A 16,872-nucleotide genomic window follows, 5' to 3' on the forward strand; every position below is an offset into this window, starting at 1 on the left:
ATGTAGAACCATTTGTGGAAAGGCTTCTAAATGGAACCAAAAAATATTCAAAGGGTTCACCTATGGGGCAGCAGAAGAACCCTTTTAGGATTCTAGATAGCACCTTTTTTTCTAAGTGTGTACCTGCAGGCCTAACACACCCTTCGCCACATCCTCATGGACTCTGGTGAGCAGGACTTTACACACTCATCAACAGGGCTGGTTAACTCCATTTGAATTCAGTGAATTTAATAAGTTATATGAAGTTCCAGTACATTAATTAATTGAACAAATTGCCAATGAAAGTCAATGGCTCTCAGATTGTTACATGGGTCACATTCCCTGATAAATTTGATACCTAAACATTACCACATGCTGTATATTCTGTGATTGTTCAAAGGGCATGTGTTTGGAAGCGGTTTAGTGTTTGTCCCAAAGGTCAAAGGTATGGGTCTGTCAGCATGTCACATCAAACCAATGCACAAGTCTAACATTGCATGCATCATCTCACTTTTGACCTGAATGACTTTGAATGGATTCTCTCTGAATGAAGGATATTTTGATTCCGGCACAATATATTTCTGTGTACCACAGAGATTCTGAGGTTATGCTGTGCATATAATTTGGGGTTCACAGCGTACCTGTGAATACCTGTTGTTATTGTCTGAGTTCTATTATTATTATTTGACATGGTCAAATAACTCAAGCATAGATTGGTTGTACCTTGTTAAGTTTGGCATTGATATCTTAAAATATAAAGAAAGTGTTAACAATTCCCTTTTTTGACTACGTAATGCTAATGCAACCTCTTAAGGATCGGACCCTTTTTTTCAATTTCCGCCTAAAATTACATACCCAGGTCTAATTAAAATAGTAATGAAAATTCTTCTCCTCATGAAAGTCAGATTCACTCCAAATTTGGACTTTGGACTCATCACAATAGTCATCACTCATCACAACACTAAAGAATGTGAGAAAATAACATATGCTAATATGCTAAAATATGCTAAAAATACTTATACTTTAAAAATCTTCCCATGAAGGACCAAATTACAAATCACACGAAATGTGGAATGCAGGCACATGGTACATGTCTTAACTAAGTTTGAGAAAAGGGATTGGTCAAAGAATGTCTGAGTTATTGACAAATAAGAAATCAGATTTTACGTGTCCATTTAAACCACTGTTTATTCACTCCACAGTCGCCTATCAACTTGAAACGTGTCCTTGCTATCATGGACGTCCATAAGATGAACCACACTTAATGTGGTATTGATATTTCAAAATGCAAGGAAACTATTAACAACTAATGATTAGCATATGTGTTGCTAATGCTCAAAATCATCCCAGCTGTATTTATTTACTTCCTTGTCTTTGTCTTGTGTTCTTGTCCTTGACAAAGGCCTCTGCATGTAGACTTTTATATAAGGGTTGATTTTGTGGACACTGCCTGTTAGGATGATTCATTCACATGTTTTATATTATTTCCACAGAGCGTACTTGGTCTCCACCTGAGCACCTTAAATGTGAATTCTGACTTCTGATGTGATACAAATGGACATTTTCATGTGTTTCCTACTCAATATGTTTTCAGGGTTCATGCCTGGTTATTTGTATGTGTTATTGAGAACTGCCATTAATCTGGACCGTGTGGAACATTAAACTCAAACTAATTTTCCTTGCTCCTAAAACTATAGCTTTAAAATACACAGGGACTGCGGGATTGGTTTTGTTGTATATTGCAAATATTTAATAAATATTTAACTCAATGTGAACTGGCATTGGATGCATTTTCTTTCCTGTTAACATACTGCCACACACACCATACTCACAAGGCATGATTAAATACACACCAAACCCAAATCATACAAAAAAATGTTTTTAATAGTTTTAACATTCTGACGAGGATTGTTTCCAATCTTACAGTACCTGTCCACAGCAAGTGTTCTGCTCTGACTGGGAGAGGGTATGTCTTATTTCAGTGTCCCCAATGTCACCTCAGTTGACATGTACATTAGGGCCTTTTTATATCTAAAAACAATGTCTCTGGATCATCAAATCTTCCCTTTTATTTTGGCCCCCTTGTATAAATGTATTATTTGAACAGAACTATGCAAACACATTCATGAAGATGTACTTGCTTACCAAACAATAGCTGCATGCACCACTGTGTCATCATTTGCAAATGTTCATACAGGCAAACCAGGTGTGTTATATCTCACACTTTTTCAGGCTTGCCTGATTGGCCAATGTATCTTTGTTTTGCCTAATATAAATCAGGAGGATTTGTTCATCTGATGGATAATTGGATTGATTTATGCCGATATAAAGGTTATCCTCAGAGAATAACATTCCATGTTTACAGACAAAAATAAAAAGTAATCCATTCAGTGTCATTCTGTCTTGACTCATTAGGCAAAAAAGCTAAAAGTTAGATGCTATATTGTCTCCAAGTTGCATAAAGTAATTCAGTTTGGCAATTATTAAGTCATGCTTAGATGTACAGTAGCCTCCATCATATTTATTTGACTCTGCTGAGTGAATAGTTGATTGACAGGATGGAAGTAGGAGCAAAATGCAATACAAGAACTGTGGACTGATAAACTGATGCACTGATAAACTGGGCAAAACGGAATAATTCTACCTGCATTGCAAGGCTCTTTTTTCTTTTCACATATAAAAATAAATATGACAAGCACAGGTAAATAGGACCAAAGATAAGACAAATTTCACAAGCATGATGAAAAATCATGCTGCTGATTTTCACACATAGAACAATGTCTAGTCATAATCCCCAAGCCTGTTCACATCACGGCCAAACACCTGTCCACCCTGTTAAAACTACATCCACAACACAGAGAATTCCCCCTTAAAGCAACCTGAGGCAAACAGTCCAAATAGTCACTAGTACATTCCTCCTATTCATTGAAAAAACATGTTTTTATCTTACAGTAACTCAAAGGGCATGTTTAAAAAAACTGTAACAGTGGAAATATTCTGTGGAATCTCTCTCACCAACTACTGCCCTTGATAGACAGGATTTTCGGATGTTAATAAAGTTGTGTTTTCAATCAATATGTACAACCCATTACTCATGAACAGAACAGCCACAGAACAGCACAGTATCACCACCGACAAACGTCCAGATAGACAGAACTGGCCATTCACTTCAGCACATCCAAATGGTAAGAACAGCCTTCAATAATGTAAATGCAATTTTGTCTATATTATATATTTTTTGAATTCCTCAAAATAATATGGCATGATTAGCGTTTGTTGCATCACTACAGGCAGAATTAAGACAAAAGCAAAAAAATATCAGTATAAACAGTAAAAAACATGGGACCCTCTTAATCTTTGAGGTTTCTCTGTTCATAAATACTGTAATTGCACTTTGTTTTATCGTTTAGAAATTCTAACTTTTTGTTCTGGAACTGTCTAGTAAGCATTGGGTGAACTGTATTACTTTCAGAGGATAATATTAGTATTCTCCACTGGGGAATATACTCTGTAAGGTTGGAATAACTAGGAAACTATGGTGACTCAACTGGTTTTTGCCTCGAGGGATGGTGGTCCTCGTTTTACTTACCAATTGACAATCATAAAAACATCCCTTATAATAGCTCTCCTGGTCAAGCTTATGGACTAGTGGAGACTTGCTGCACACTGTGATGCAGCACTTTCCGTTTAGACATACTGTATCATTAAGCTCTAGGCTGATGACTCGGCACTTTTAATCTAACATTCCTCTAAAATAGATTTAACCTTGAAACAATGTCACTGCTATTACAATTACTGTACTGTATAAAGCTTGTGAGTATTTGATCCCCTGCTGATTTTGTACGTTTGCCCACTGACAAAGAAATGATCCGTCTATAATTTTTAATGGTAGGTTTATTTGAACAGTGAGAGACAGAATAACAACAAAAAAATCCAGAAAGACGCATGTCAAAAATGTTATAAATTGATTTGCATTTTAATGAGGGAAATAAGTATTTGACCCCTCTGCAAAACATGACTTAGTACTTGGTGGCAAAACCCTTGTTGGCAATCACAGAGGTCAGATGTTTCTTGTAGTTGGCCACCAGGTTTGCACACATCTCAGGAGGGACTTTGTCCCACTACTCTTTGCAGATCTTCTCCAAGTCATTAAGGTTTGGAGGCTGACGTTTGGCAACTTGAACCTTCAGCTCCCTCCACAGATTTTCTATGGGATTAATGTCTGGAGACTGGCTAGGCCACTCCAGGACCTTAATGTGCTTCTTCTTGACTCACTCCTTTGTTGTCTTGGCCGTGTGTTTTGGGTCATTGTCATGCTGGAATACCCATCCACGACCCATTTTCAAATGCCCTGGCTGAGGGAAGGAGGTCCTCACCCAAGATTTGACGGTACATGGTCCCGTCCATCGTCCCTTTGATGCGGTGAAGTTGTCCTGTCCCCTTAGCAGAAAACCCCGCCCAAAGTATAATGTTTCCACCTCCATGTTTGATGGTGGGGATGGTGTTCTTGGGGTCATAGGCAACATTCCTCCTCCTCCAAACACGGCGAGTTGAGTTGATGTCAAAAAGATACATTTTGGTCTCATCTGACCACAACACTTTCACCCAGTTGTCCTCTGAATCATTCAGATGTTCATTGGCAAACTTTAGACTGGCATATATATGTGCTTTCTTGAGCAGGGGGATTCCTTGCGGGCGCTGCAGGATTTCAGTCCTTCACGGCGTAGTGTGTTTCCAATTGTTTTCTCGGTGACTATGGTCCCAGCTGCCTTGAGATCATTGACAAGATCCTCCATTGACAAGATTCTGGGCTCCATTATAGTTCTGGGCTGATTCCTCACCGTTCTCATGATCATTGCAACTCCACGAGGTGAGATCTTGCATGGAGCCCCAGGCCGAGGTAGATTGACAGTTCTTTTGTGTTTCTTCCATTTGCGAATAATTGCACCAACTGTTGTCACCTTCTCACCAAGCTGCTTGGTGATGTTCTTGTAGCCCATTCCAGCCTTGTGTAGGTCTACAATCTTGTCCCTGACATCCTTGGAGAGGTCTTTGGTCTTGGCCATGGTGGAGAGTTTGGAATCTGATTGATTGTTTCTGTGGACAGGTGTTTTTTATACAGGTAACAAACTAAGATTAGGAGCACTCCCTTTAAGAGTGTGCTCCTAATCTAATCTCGTTACCTGTATAAAAGACACCTGGTAGTCACAAATCTTTCTGATTGAGAGGGGGTCAAATACTTATTTCCCTCATTAAAATGCAAATCAATTTATATTATATTTTTGACATGCGTTTTTCTGTTTTTGTTGTTGTTATTCTATCTCTCTCACTGTTATAGACTGATCATTTCTTTGTCAGTGGGCAAACGTACAAAATCAGCAGGGGTTCAAATACTTTTTTCCTTCACTGTGTATATATACAGTGAGGCAAAAAGGTATTTAGTCAGCCAACAATTGTGCAAGTACTCCCACTTCACAAGACGAGAGAGGCCTGTAATTTTCATCATAGGTACACTTCAACTATGACGGACAAAATGAGAAACAAAAATCCAGAAAATCACATTGTTGGATTTTTTATTTATTTATTTTCAAATTATGGTGGAAAATAAGTATTTGGTCAATAACAAAAGTTTCTCAATACTTTGTTATATACCCTTTGTTGGCAATGACAGAGGTAAAATGTTTTCTGTAAGTCTTCACAAGGTTTTCACACACTGTTGCTGGTATTTTGGCCCATTCCTCCATGCAGATCTCCTCTAGAGCAGTGATGTTTTGGGGCTGTTGCTGAGTAACACGGACTTTCAACTCCCTCCAAAGATTTTCTATGGGGTTGAGATCTGGAGACTGGCTAGGCCACTCCAGGACCTTGAAATGCTTCTTACGAAGCCACTCCTTCATTGCCCGGGCGGTGTGTTTGGGATCATTGTCATGCTGAAAGACCCAGCCACGTTTCATCTTCAATGCCCTTGCTGATTGATGGAAGGAGGTTTTCACTCAAAATCTCACGATACATGGCCCCATTCATTCTTTCCTTTACACGGATCAGTTGTTCTGGTCCCTTTGCAGATAAACAGCCCCAAAGCATGATGTTTCCACCCCCATGCTTCACAGTAGGTATGGTGTTCTTTGGATGCAACTCAGCATTCTTTGTCCTCCAAACATGATGAGTTGAGTTTTTACCAAAAAGTTATATTTTGGTTTCATCTGACCATATGACATTCTCCCAATCTTCTTCTGGCTCATCCAAATGCTCTCTAGCAAACTTCAGACGGGCCTTGACATGTTCTGGCTTAAACAGGGGGACACGTCTGGCACTGCAGGATTTGAGTCCCTGGCAGCGTAGTGTGTTACTGATGGTAGGCTTTGTTACTTTGGTCCCAGCTCTCTGCAGGTCATTCACTAGGTCCCCCCGTGTGGTTCTGGGATTTTTGCTCACCGTTCTTGTGATCATTTTGACCCCACGGGTGAGATCTTGCGTGGAGCCCCAGATCGAGGGAGATTATCAGTGGTCTTGTATGTCTTCCATTTCCTATTAATTGCTCCCACAGTTGATTTCTTCAAACCAAACTGCTTTCCTATTGCAGATTCAGTCTTCCCAGCCTGGTGCAGGTCTACAATTTGTTTCTGGTTTCTGGTGTTCTCTTTGGTCTTGGTCATAGTGGAGTTTGGAGTGTGACTGTTTGAGATTGTGGACAGGTGTCTTTTATACTAATAACAAGTTCAAACAGGTGCCATTAATACAGGTAACGAGTGGAGGACAGAGCAGCCTCTTAAAGAAGAAGTTACAGGTCTGTGAGAGCCAGAAATCTTGCTTGTTTGTAGGTGACCAAATACTTATTTTCCACCATAATTTGCAAATAAATTCATAAGAAATCCTACAATGTGATTTTCTGGATTTCTTTTTCTCATTTTGTCTGTCATAGTTGAAGTGTACCTATGATGACAATTACAGGCCTCTCTCATCTTTGTAAGTGGTAGAACTTGCACAATTGTTGGCTGACTAAATACTTTTTTGCCCCACTGTATACACACACTTTAAATCAATATTTATATTTTTCATATCTTCATATATACAGTTGAAGTCAGAAGTTTACATAGACTTAGGTTGTTAAAAGTCATTAAAACTCATTTTTCAACCACTCCACAAATTTCTTGTTAACAAACTATAGTTTTGGCAAGTCGGTTAGGACATCTACTTTGTGCATGACACAAGTGATTTTTCCAACAATTGTTTACAGACAGATAATTTCAATTATAATACACTGTATCACAATTCCAGTGGGTCAGAACTTTACATACACTAAGTTGACTGTGCCTTTAAACAGCTTGGAAAATTCAAGAAAATTAAGTCATAACTATAGAAGCTTCTGATAGGCTAATTGACCTCCACAAGTCTGATTCATCCTTGGGAGCAATTTCCAAATGCCTGAAGATACCACGTTCATCTGTACAAACATTAGTACGCAAGTATAAACCCCATAGGACCACGCAGCCGTCATACCGCTCAGGAAGGAGAAAAGTTTTGTCTCCTAGAGATTAATTTATTTTGGTGTGAAAAGTACAAATCAATCCCAAAACAACAGCAAAGGACCTTGTGACGATGCTGGAGGAAACAGGTACAAAAGAGGAAAAAGGGGGAGGCTTGCAAGCCGAAGAACACCATCCCAACCATGAAGCACAGGGTGGCAGCATCATGTTGTGGGGGTGCTTTGCTGCAGGAGGGACTGGTGCACTTCACAAAATAGATGGCATCATGAGGTAGAAAATTATGTGGATATATTGAAGCAACATCTCAAGACATCAGTCAGGAAGTTAAAGCTTGGTCGCAAATGGGAATTCCAAATGGACAATGACCGCAAGCATACTTCCAAAGTTGCGGCAAAATGGCTTAAGGACAACAAAGTCAAGGTATTGGAGTGGCCATCACAAAGCCCTGACCTCAAGCCTATATACAGTACAATTTGTGGGCAGAACTGAAAAAGTGTGTGCTAGCAAGGAGGCCAACAAACCTGACTCCGTTACACCAGCTCTGCCAAACTATTGTGGGAAGCTTGTGGAAGGCTACCTGAAACGTTTGACCCAAGTTAAACAATTTAAAGGCAACGCTACCAAATACTAATTGAGTGTATGTAAACTTCTGACCCACTGGGAATGTGATGAAAGAAATAAAAGCTGAAATAAATCATTCTCTACTATTATTCTGACATTTCACATTCTTAAAATAAAGTGGTGATCCTAACTGACCTAAGACAGGCAATTTTCACTAGGATTAATTGTCAGGTTGTGAAAAACTGAGTTTAAATGTATGTAAACTTCCGACTTCAACTGTATGTATACATGTGTGTATATAAAAAGGCGAGAGGATGAAATATATACAGTACCAGTCAAAGGTTTGGGCACACCTACTCCTACTACCTACTTTGGAATCATGTAGTAACCAATAAAGTGTTAAACAAATCAAAATACATTTTAGATTTTACATTCTTTCCAAGAGTGTGCAAAGCTGTCATCAATGCAAAGGGAGAATACTTTGATTTGTTTAACACTTTTTTGGTTACTACATGATTCCATATGTGCTATTTCATAGTTTTGAGGTCTTCACTATTATTCTACAATGTAGAAAATAGTCCAAATAAAGAAAAGCCCTTGAATGAGTAGATTTGTCCAAACGTTTACATGGTACTGTATATATTTCATCCTCTCACCTTTTTATATACACACATACACAGAGGCTTCAGTATTTACAATAGTGTTGTGATGGATAAAATATATAGCACTTGAACGTAAGTGCATGAAAGAGCAGCGTTTGTTGTGGCTTCCTAACACTAATCAGTGTTATGGATGGAATGTTTCTAAGGAGTGGGTGGGGTTATATCCTTCCTGTTTGGCCCTGTCCGGGGGTGTCCTCGGATGGGGCCACAGTGTCTCCTGACCCCTCCTGTCTCAGCCTCCAGTATTTATGCTGCAGTAGTTTATGTGTCGGGGGGCTAGGGTCAGTTTGTTTATCTGGAGTACTTCTCCTGTCCTATTCAGGTGTCCTGTGTGTAATCTAAGTGTGCGTTCTCTAATTCTCTCCTTCTCTCTTTCTTTCTCTCTCTCGGAGGACCTGAGCCCTAGGACCATGCCCCAGGACTACCTGACATGATGACTCCTTGCTGTCCCCAGTCCACCTGGCCATGCTGCTGCTCCAGTTTCAACTGGCCTGGGCCCTAGGACCATGTCCCAGGACTACCTGACATGAGGACTCCTTGCTGTCCCCAGTCCACCTGGCCATGCTCCTGCTCCAGTTTCAACTGTTCTGCCTTACTATTATTCAACCATGCTGGTCATTTATGAACATTTGAACATCTTGGCCACGTTCTGTTATAATCTCCACCCGGCACAGCCAGAAGAGGACTGGCCACCCCACATATGCTCTCTCTAATTCTCTCTTTCTTTCTCTCTCTCGGAGGACCTGAGCCCTAGGACCGTGCCCCAGGACTACCTGACATGATGGCTCCTTGCTGTCCCCAGTCCACCTGACTGTGCTGCTGCTCCAGTTTCAACTGTTCTGCCTTATTATTATTTGACCATGCTGGTCATTTATGAACATTTGAACATCTTGGTCATGTTCTGTTATAATCTCTACCCGGCACAGCCAGAAGAGGACTGGCCACCCCACATAGCCCGGTTCCTCTCTAGGTTTCTTCCTAGGTTTTGGCCTTTCTAGGGAGTTTTTCCTAGCCACCGTGCTTTTACACCTGCATTGTTTGCTGTTTGGGGTTTTAGGCTGGGTTTCTGTACAGCACTTTGAGATATCAGCTGATGTACGAAGGGCTATATAAATAAATGTGATTTGATTTGATTTGATACCATAGGTTTGTGTTGGTCATGGACGGGCCCCTCACCTTTGTTTCTAAGGAGACCATAGGTTTGTGTTGGTCATGGACGGGCCCCTCATCTTTGTTTCTAAGGAGACCATAGGTTTGTGTTGGTCATGGACGGGTCCCTCACCTTTGTTTCTAAGGAGACCATAGGTTTGTGTTGGTCATGGACGGGCCCCTCACCTTTGTTTCTAAGGAGACCATAGGTTTGTGTTGGTCTTGGACGGGTCCCTCATCTTTGTTTCTAAGGAGACCATAGGTTTGTGTTGGTCATGGACGGGTCCCTCACCATTGTTTCTAAGGAGACCATAGGTTTGTGTTGGTCATGGACGGGCCCCTCACCTTTGTTTCTAAGGAGACCATAGGTTTGTGTTGGTCATGGACGGGCCCCTCACCTTTGTTTCTAAGGAGACCATAGGTTTGTGTTGGTCATGGACGGGTCCCTCATCTTTGTTTCTAAGGAGACCATAGGTTTGTGTTGGTCATGGACGGGCCCCTCACCTTTGTTTCTAAGGAGACCATAGGTTTGTGTTGGTCATGGACGGGTCCCTCATCTTTGTTTCTAAGGAGACCATAGGTTTGTGTTGGTCATGGACGGGTCCCTCATCTTTGTTTCTAAGGAGACCATAGGTTTGTGTTGGTCATGGACGGGTCCCTCACCTTTGTTTCTAAGGAGACCATAGGTTTGTGTTGGTCATGGACGGGTCCCTCATCTTTGTTTCTAAGGAGACCATAGGTTTGTGTTGGTCATGGACGGGCCCCTCACCTTTGTTTCTAAGGAGACCATAGGTTTGTGTTGGTCATGGACGGGTCCCTCACCTTTGTTTCTAAGGAGACCATAGGTTTGTGTTGGTCATGGATGGGCCCCTCACCTTTGTTTCTAAGGAGACCATAGGTTTTTGTTGGTCATGGACGGGTCCCTCATCTTTGAACCTCATCACTGGATCATCAGATTGGAACATTGCTATTATGTGTTGTGGATGTCAATCATACTCCTCTGCACCGTAATCATCGGTATAAATACTTTCAGCACAAAGTATCACATTCCTCATCATCAAATCCTTTATATGGTGGATTCCTCTTACTAAAGATGGGGGTATAGGGGACTGAAACAGTAACCGCCATATATTTTCAATGAATACACTATTCTTATTCCCTGTGTGATAGAATATAAACACACATTCTAGCACCAGAAGAAATGTATCTATATTCCGGATAACACCCACACATACAGGACCGGACTCATATACACACTTGCTTTAACAAAAAAGTTTTCAATATTGGCTTTCAAACAGCTGAGCAGGCTCCCCAGTGACAGGCTCTTGCCAGATAAGGCTCTCAGGGCGCTCGTTAAAGAAGCTGAGGCTGAGTGCAGAGAGGAGGTATAGTCCCACCCTGCACATTCCACTCATACTCACTTTTCAGCATTCCATTCCTTTTATATAGAATTATTCTGTTTGTTATGTTTCTATGTCCCATTCCCTCTACAGCCTATCCTATGATAATGTACAATTAAGTACATGCTATACCATAGAATATCTGTATAATGTATTTATAATTCTATATCTGTATACCTATGATTGTATTCTTATATTATATGACACATATAATATCGCTTGTATCACTGTTAATATAATATACTCTGAAATGTACAGTATAAACAGTCATTTTAAATAGTAAATACTATATTACCCAGATTTAACTTCCCGTCTAACAGCCAAATGCAATCTTAATCTCCCTTTGAAGAGTGTGATTGGGGATTCAAACTCAAACTGGTCTTGCAGTACCATATATATTTTCTATGGCAGAACTCGCCACTTAATGATGCAGCACATTTCCAAACACATCACACAATTCACAAACACACATTCAGCCAGGAAGAAACAAGGGGTTGCCAGTGATCTCAAAGTACGAGGAATGGTTTAGGATGGCATCAAAAGGAATGCTATAGACTTGGTGACAGGGAGAGGAAATCAGAAATCTACTGTCCCTTTCCTTTACTACTACACTCACAAGAGTAGAATCCATTCCACCGAGCAAATCGTTTTCATGTCTTGTATGTGAAGTTAGAGGCAATATTGCAAATGACTCAAATAAGCCAAAAGGAAAGAAAAATAAACTATTGTTGAAAAAGAAATTTTTTAAAATTGAATGCACCACAGACAGAATCAAAGGAATCCAGTCAACATAAAAACAAAGCATTGTGTCCGATTCTGTGTATCAAAAGTTCCTCCCCCCACAGTCTCAGAGAGAAACTCTCTGGATGTGGATATACTGTATGTATTTTCTGTATTCATATATATTTCAGGTTATAAGATTAACTTTGTTTTACAGGGCTGAACCCGGTGTTTGGTCTCTATGAGTGGAGGTGAGGTCTGGAGTGAGTCCCATTGGGTCAAAGGTCAGAGAACGGGTCCTGGGAACAGGCTGGAATAGTAGGGCTGGGGGTGGAAATTCGTGATGTCATAGTATCGTGCTCTCAGACTCTTCCTCTGACTCTGTCTTGGGGGTAGGCTGGACCACCGCCACTGAGTTCCTGTAGGGGACCATCTTAGGCTCATCGAAGATGCCATCCAGTTCCACGTTGATGATGGGGATATCCAGGTTGCAGAAAGAGTCTGAGTGGTCAAAGATCAACATGAGAAGAGGAAAGAAAATAAGAGATAGAGAAAATAAGGGTTGCTTAGAATAAGTCTGTTACCAGACATGATTAAGTCAATGCTGAATGATGCATTACACACAGCAGGGAGGTGCTCGGGGTAGGTTTGTAATACTGCAAATTTCATGTGAAGAAAGAACACTTGTTCGAGGTGTGGATAACAACAATTCCCCAACAGTGTCCAGTGCAGTCACCACAAACATTAATACTTTATCTTTTATCTCACAGTCATGTGAGAATGATGACATCCATTGTGTAACACTTGAAATGGACAACAACCAGTGAGTGGACAACAGGAAGTGTGTGTGGGGGGGGGGTGACTTTGCAGAGTGTAAGCAAGGGGTCAGCGGTGGGATGTGGCATGGTTTCGGGGGAAGAACAGTAAAGAAAGCTACTTGGGATAGTAAAATGACGTCAATCTTCTGTGTGAAGTGGAGTCAGTGGACGGTCTTTCAGACATATCCACAAGCCATGCATCGCGCCAGTCTCAGCCACCATGCAAAGGGCAACGAAATTGGTTAGTGGTGGACTGGACAATTCAGAGATATATAGATATATACATATGAGACGTCATGTATACAGGCATATACAGAGAGCTGGAGCCATGCAGCTCCACAGTGAGCCAGGATGGCGGACGGTTTGTTGGTTGGAGGGGCGGGAGGGTGAGTACAGTACTGGAATTCCTGCTTACCCTAAAAGGCCCTTTCACATTTAGCCCATATTGAACCATTCGCTTCATACCGCTGTGGGCAGACGATAATAGTAGACAAAATAATGAAAAATATGGAAGAACAAGAGATATTGATTAGAATCTTTGAACCTGTTCCCAGCAGTTTTACACAAAAAGTATCAGTCATTTAAAAAATGACAGAAAAGAGTTCACATTAAAACCACATTAAAACCACAGAGATCCTATTAAATTAATTCTATGATTAAAATGCTGTCAGGCACACTGGAGAGTGAGACGCTCCACCTTTACCAGAGATGAGCGTGTATAAGCGGACTCCGAGTGTGTAGAAACTGCATTGAAGCATTTACCTGTGGACATGCTCTCCCCAGGAGACAATCCATCCAGCAGGACACCACTGTGTTCCAGGGGCTGGGGGCTGGAGCCAGGGGTGCTGGGGGGCTGCGGTGGGGGCAAGCTGGGCCTCTGCCTGGGAGGCTTGGGAGTGGGCCTGGCCTTGGTGAGGGTGCCGGCTAGCGAGGGAGGGGAGGAGAGGGTGGCGGTCTGGGCCTGTCCCGGAGAGCCGATGGTGGCGTAGCCCTGAGGGTATCCAAAGCCATACGGGGAAGGGGTACTAGGAGGGGTGGGGGACAGGCTGACTGGAGAGGGCTGACCCGTGGACTGGTCAGACATTCCCCCAGACTGAGAGTAGTACTTAGGTGGAATGGGGGCCAGCTTTTTAGCTGTGGAGAGACCAGACAGAATGCCAAGTGTGAGAGAAAAGCAACACAGATTGTAATTGAGAGGTGACAAGCCAAGACAAAACACTCTGGCTGCTTTGTACATAGCACAGTCTCTCTCAACATGCATACGCACGCCCGCACGCACAAACAGACACACACACACAACCTTCCACTGGTACCTCTTCTCAGGGTGTGAGGGCTATGTTCAGAAGAGGGCTGTGATGGCCCACCAGAGGGTGCTGTTCCCTGGAAGCCCTTCTGTCCAATCACTGGAGAGAGCTCTTTGTTCATCAGAATACTGGGGAGGCGAAAAGGATATATGAACAACAATATGTCATTTTTTCATAGCATCTCCTTCAGGTAGTGTGTGTGTGTGTGTGTGTGTGTGTGTGTGTGTGTGTGTGTGTGTGTGTGTGTGTGTGTGTGTGTGTGTGTGTGTGTGTGTGTGTGTGTGTGTGTGTGTGTGTGTGTGTGTGTGTGTGTGTGTGTGTGTGTGTGTGTGTGTGTGTGTGTGTGTGTGTGTGTGTGTGTGTGTGTGTGTGTGTGTGTGTGTGTGTGTGTGTGTGTGTGTGTGTGAGACTGTGTGTGTCCGTGTTCACTGCCTGTCAGTAAGCAGTGAACGCCATGTAGCTAACAATTGCCATTCAGGATGAATATATTGACCTTATTCCTGCACATGTCATGACATCCATAGGAATGAAAATCACTGTAGTTCAACGTCAAATAATCTGAGTGACCACTTTCACTACTGCAAGTATACGCACTACCAGCTATATTGCAGTGGAGCATAAACCCCAAAAAATCCAAGCCCAAGCCTGTAGGCTTAATAGATTTTTGTTGCCTTTTATGGAACTATGCAGCCAGAATGCCAATGGGTACAGAGCTTGAAGGAAAAAACCTAACCCGTTTATAATAGGATGGGAGTGACAGCTCTCCCAGCCCTAAATTCCCCCTCCTATTGACAGCAGATGAGGATGGGTGATCGGGACTGGAGGAATTTGGAGTTGGGGTGGAGCTATCCAATGAGGCATTCCTTATTGATGTAAAGCCAATGATTGGTTAGGAATCATGCCCAGCCCATCCATATTTTTCACTTAGTCACTCTAAATCCAATTCCTATTCAAAAACAAAACTAGCCAACTACCATCCAAGGCCAACTGGGCCCACTAAAATGACTCATTAACACCCACTATATTCTGCTATCGCTGAGAGCTTTGAATATCGTTTGTTGCTTGGCAACATCCTCCTATAAAATAAGGTACTAAAAACGCTCCAATAGAACAGAATGAGAAAATTAACAAAATGTATAAAACAGGATGTTGGCATATTGGAGGCAGCTCCCTCTCTCTCACTCTCCCGTTTGTCTCCCAATATCCCTCTCTCATCTTGTCATTATGAGCCACTCAGGCCTGTGTGTGTTACGAAGACTGAGTTTGTGTCCAGGTTCTAGGAGTGGCCGGACGATGTGGCATAGTATTTACCCAGTCAGCTTGGCTCCTCTCTCTCGGCTACAGGCACAGGCGGCCCACGGTAGAGGTGTGGACAGGGGAAAGTTAGGGGTCTGGGGAACGAGGGACGGGTCGTGTCGGGTTAGCACGAGGGGGGGTTTTGATGTAGAGGGGGGAGACGTTAGTTTCTGACGGTGGGGACGCATGCAGAGCTTCGGCCAGGGAATTCTGTTTGGGCAGGTGCAGGGAGCTGGGCTTGGGGTTAGAGTTAATATCAAGCTGCTGTGGGGAGGGAGAGGGAGAGGGGCACGAGGAGGGGGGCAGTGGGTGAGGGCTGTAGTTAGACCAGCGTGGGGGAGGTGGGGGAGACGGCCCGGGGGGCACGGACTCGGGACCGGGGGCGACAGGGCGCGCGCACTGCGGTGCTCGGGGGAAGAAATGGTGAGGAGGTGGGTAGCAATAGGAAGAAGAGGAAGAAGAGGGGTAAGGGGGGAGGGGGCCTCTCCTCCTCCGGAGAGGGGTAGGCATAACAGGAGTCCGACCAAGTGGATGACGCATCATCGGAGCTGCAATGATAAAAATGTAAATGATTTCACAGGGAATTGAATTGAGTCAGGAAGAGGCCAATATTGGCACGTTCTTGTTGTGGAACGAAAAGCATTGTATAAAAAATTATACTGTATGTGAGGAAGTCCAGTGGGCCATTCTGGCATGTTCGTGAACACTCAATAACCAGTGCAGTTAAGTGTGAAGGAGAACAAGTGCGGGTTTTTATATCAGGGAAGGAATTAGTCAACCAACGTTGAACAGAGACATATTAAGAGGTTGAGGAGAGAGGTCTAAGGATATTGAAAAATTGAAAAGAAAAAAAGAGCAAAGGAAAAACATTAATACAGGCCATGCCATACAGTATATTCATTCAGCACAAATCCCAAAACTGCTTGACAAATGCAATAATTCCCCCCCCCCTCATCTTACATGAGCATACCCCATTCATAGACGCTAACTGCCTTAGCGCCTATTGACGATCGTATCTTCTATTGACGATCGTATCTTCTGAACAGGAATTATTACTATTATATATATTTTTTATTATTATATATACTTTTACCCCTTTTTCTCCACAATTTTGTGTAATCCAATTGTCCCATCGCTGCAACTCCCCTATGGACTCAGGAGAGGTGAAGATCGAGAGCAATGCATCCTCCGAAACACTACTCTGTCAAGCCGCACTGCTTCTTGAAACACTGCTCGCTTAACCCAGAAGCCAACCGCACCAATGTGTCGGAGGAAGCACCATACAGCTGGCGAACGAAGTCAGCTTGCAGGCGCCCGGCCCGCCACAAGGAGTCGCTAGAGCACGATGGGACAAGGAAATCTCGGCCCGGCCAAACCCTCCCCTAACCCGGACGACGCTGGGCCTATTGTGCACCGCCTCATGGGTCTCCCGGTCTCGGCCGGGTGTGACACAGCCTGGGATTGAACTAGGGTCTGTAGTGACGCCACAAGCACAA

The 16,872-nt window shown here is 42.7% G+C and overlaps 1 protein-coding gene across 4 annotated transcripts in view; it reads right to left on the reverse strand.

Annotated features, from left to right (window-relative positions):
• Positions 1 to 9,720: 9,720 nt before the first annotated feature.
• The window catches only part of LOC124039863 (rho GTPase-activating protein 44-like), a 117,410-nt gene continuing 110,258 nt past the window's right edge, over positions 9,721 to 16,872 (reverse strand). For 2 of the 4 annotated variants that reach the window (XM_046356347.1, XM_046356350.1), the window contains 3 exons: positions 14,090 to 14,208; positions 13,539 to 13,910; positions 9,721 to 12,459 (listed from right to left, as the gene is read on the reverse strand). In XM_046356347.1, the coding sequence (XP_046212303.1) occupies positions 12,305 to 12,459; positions 13,539 to 13,910; positions 14,090 to 14,208 (646 nt within the window). In that variant the 3' untranslated portion in view covers positions 9,721 to 12,304. Of the gene's footprint in view, positions 12,460 to 13,191; positions 13,244 to 13,538; positions 13,911 to 14,089; positions 14,209 to 15,560; positions 15,925 to 16,872 lie in introns of those variants that run through there. The other 2 variants (XM_046356348.1, XM_046356349.1) reach the window with 2 other exon arrangements.

This window comes from Oncorhynchus gorbuscha, linkage group LG07 (genome assembly GCF_021184085.1).
Source record: "Oncorhynchus gorbuscha isolate QuinsamMale2020 ecotype Even-year linkage group LG07, OgorEven_v1.0, whole genome shotgun sequence".
Taxonomy (NCBI): Eukaryota; Metazoa; Chordata; class Actinopteri; order Salmoniformes; family Salmonidae; genus Oncorhynchus; species Oncorhynchus gorbuscha.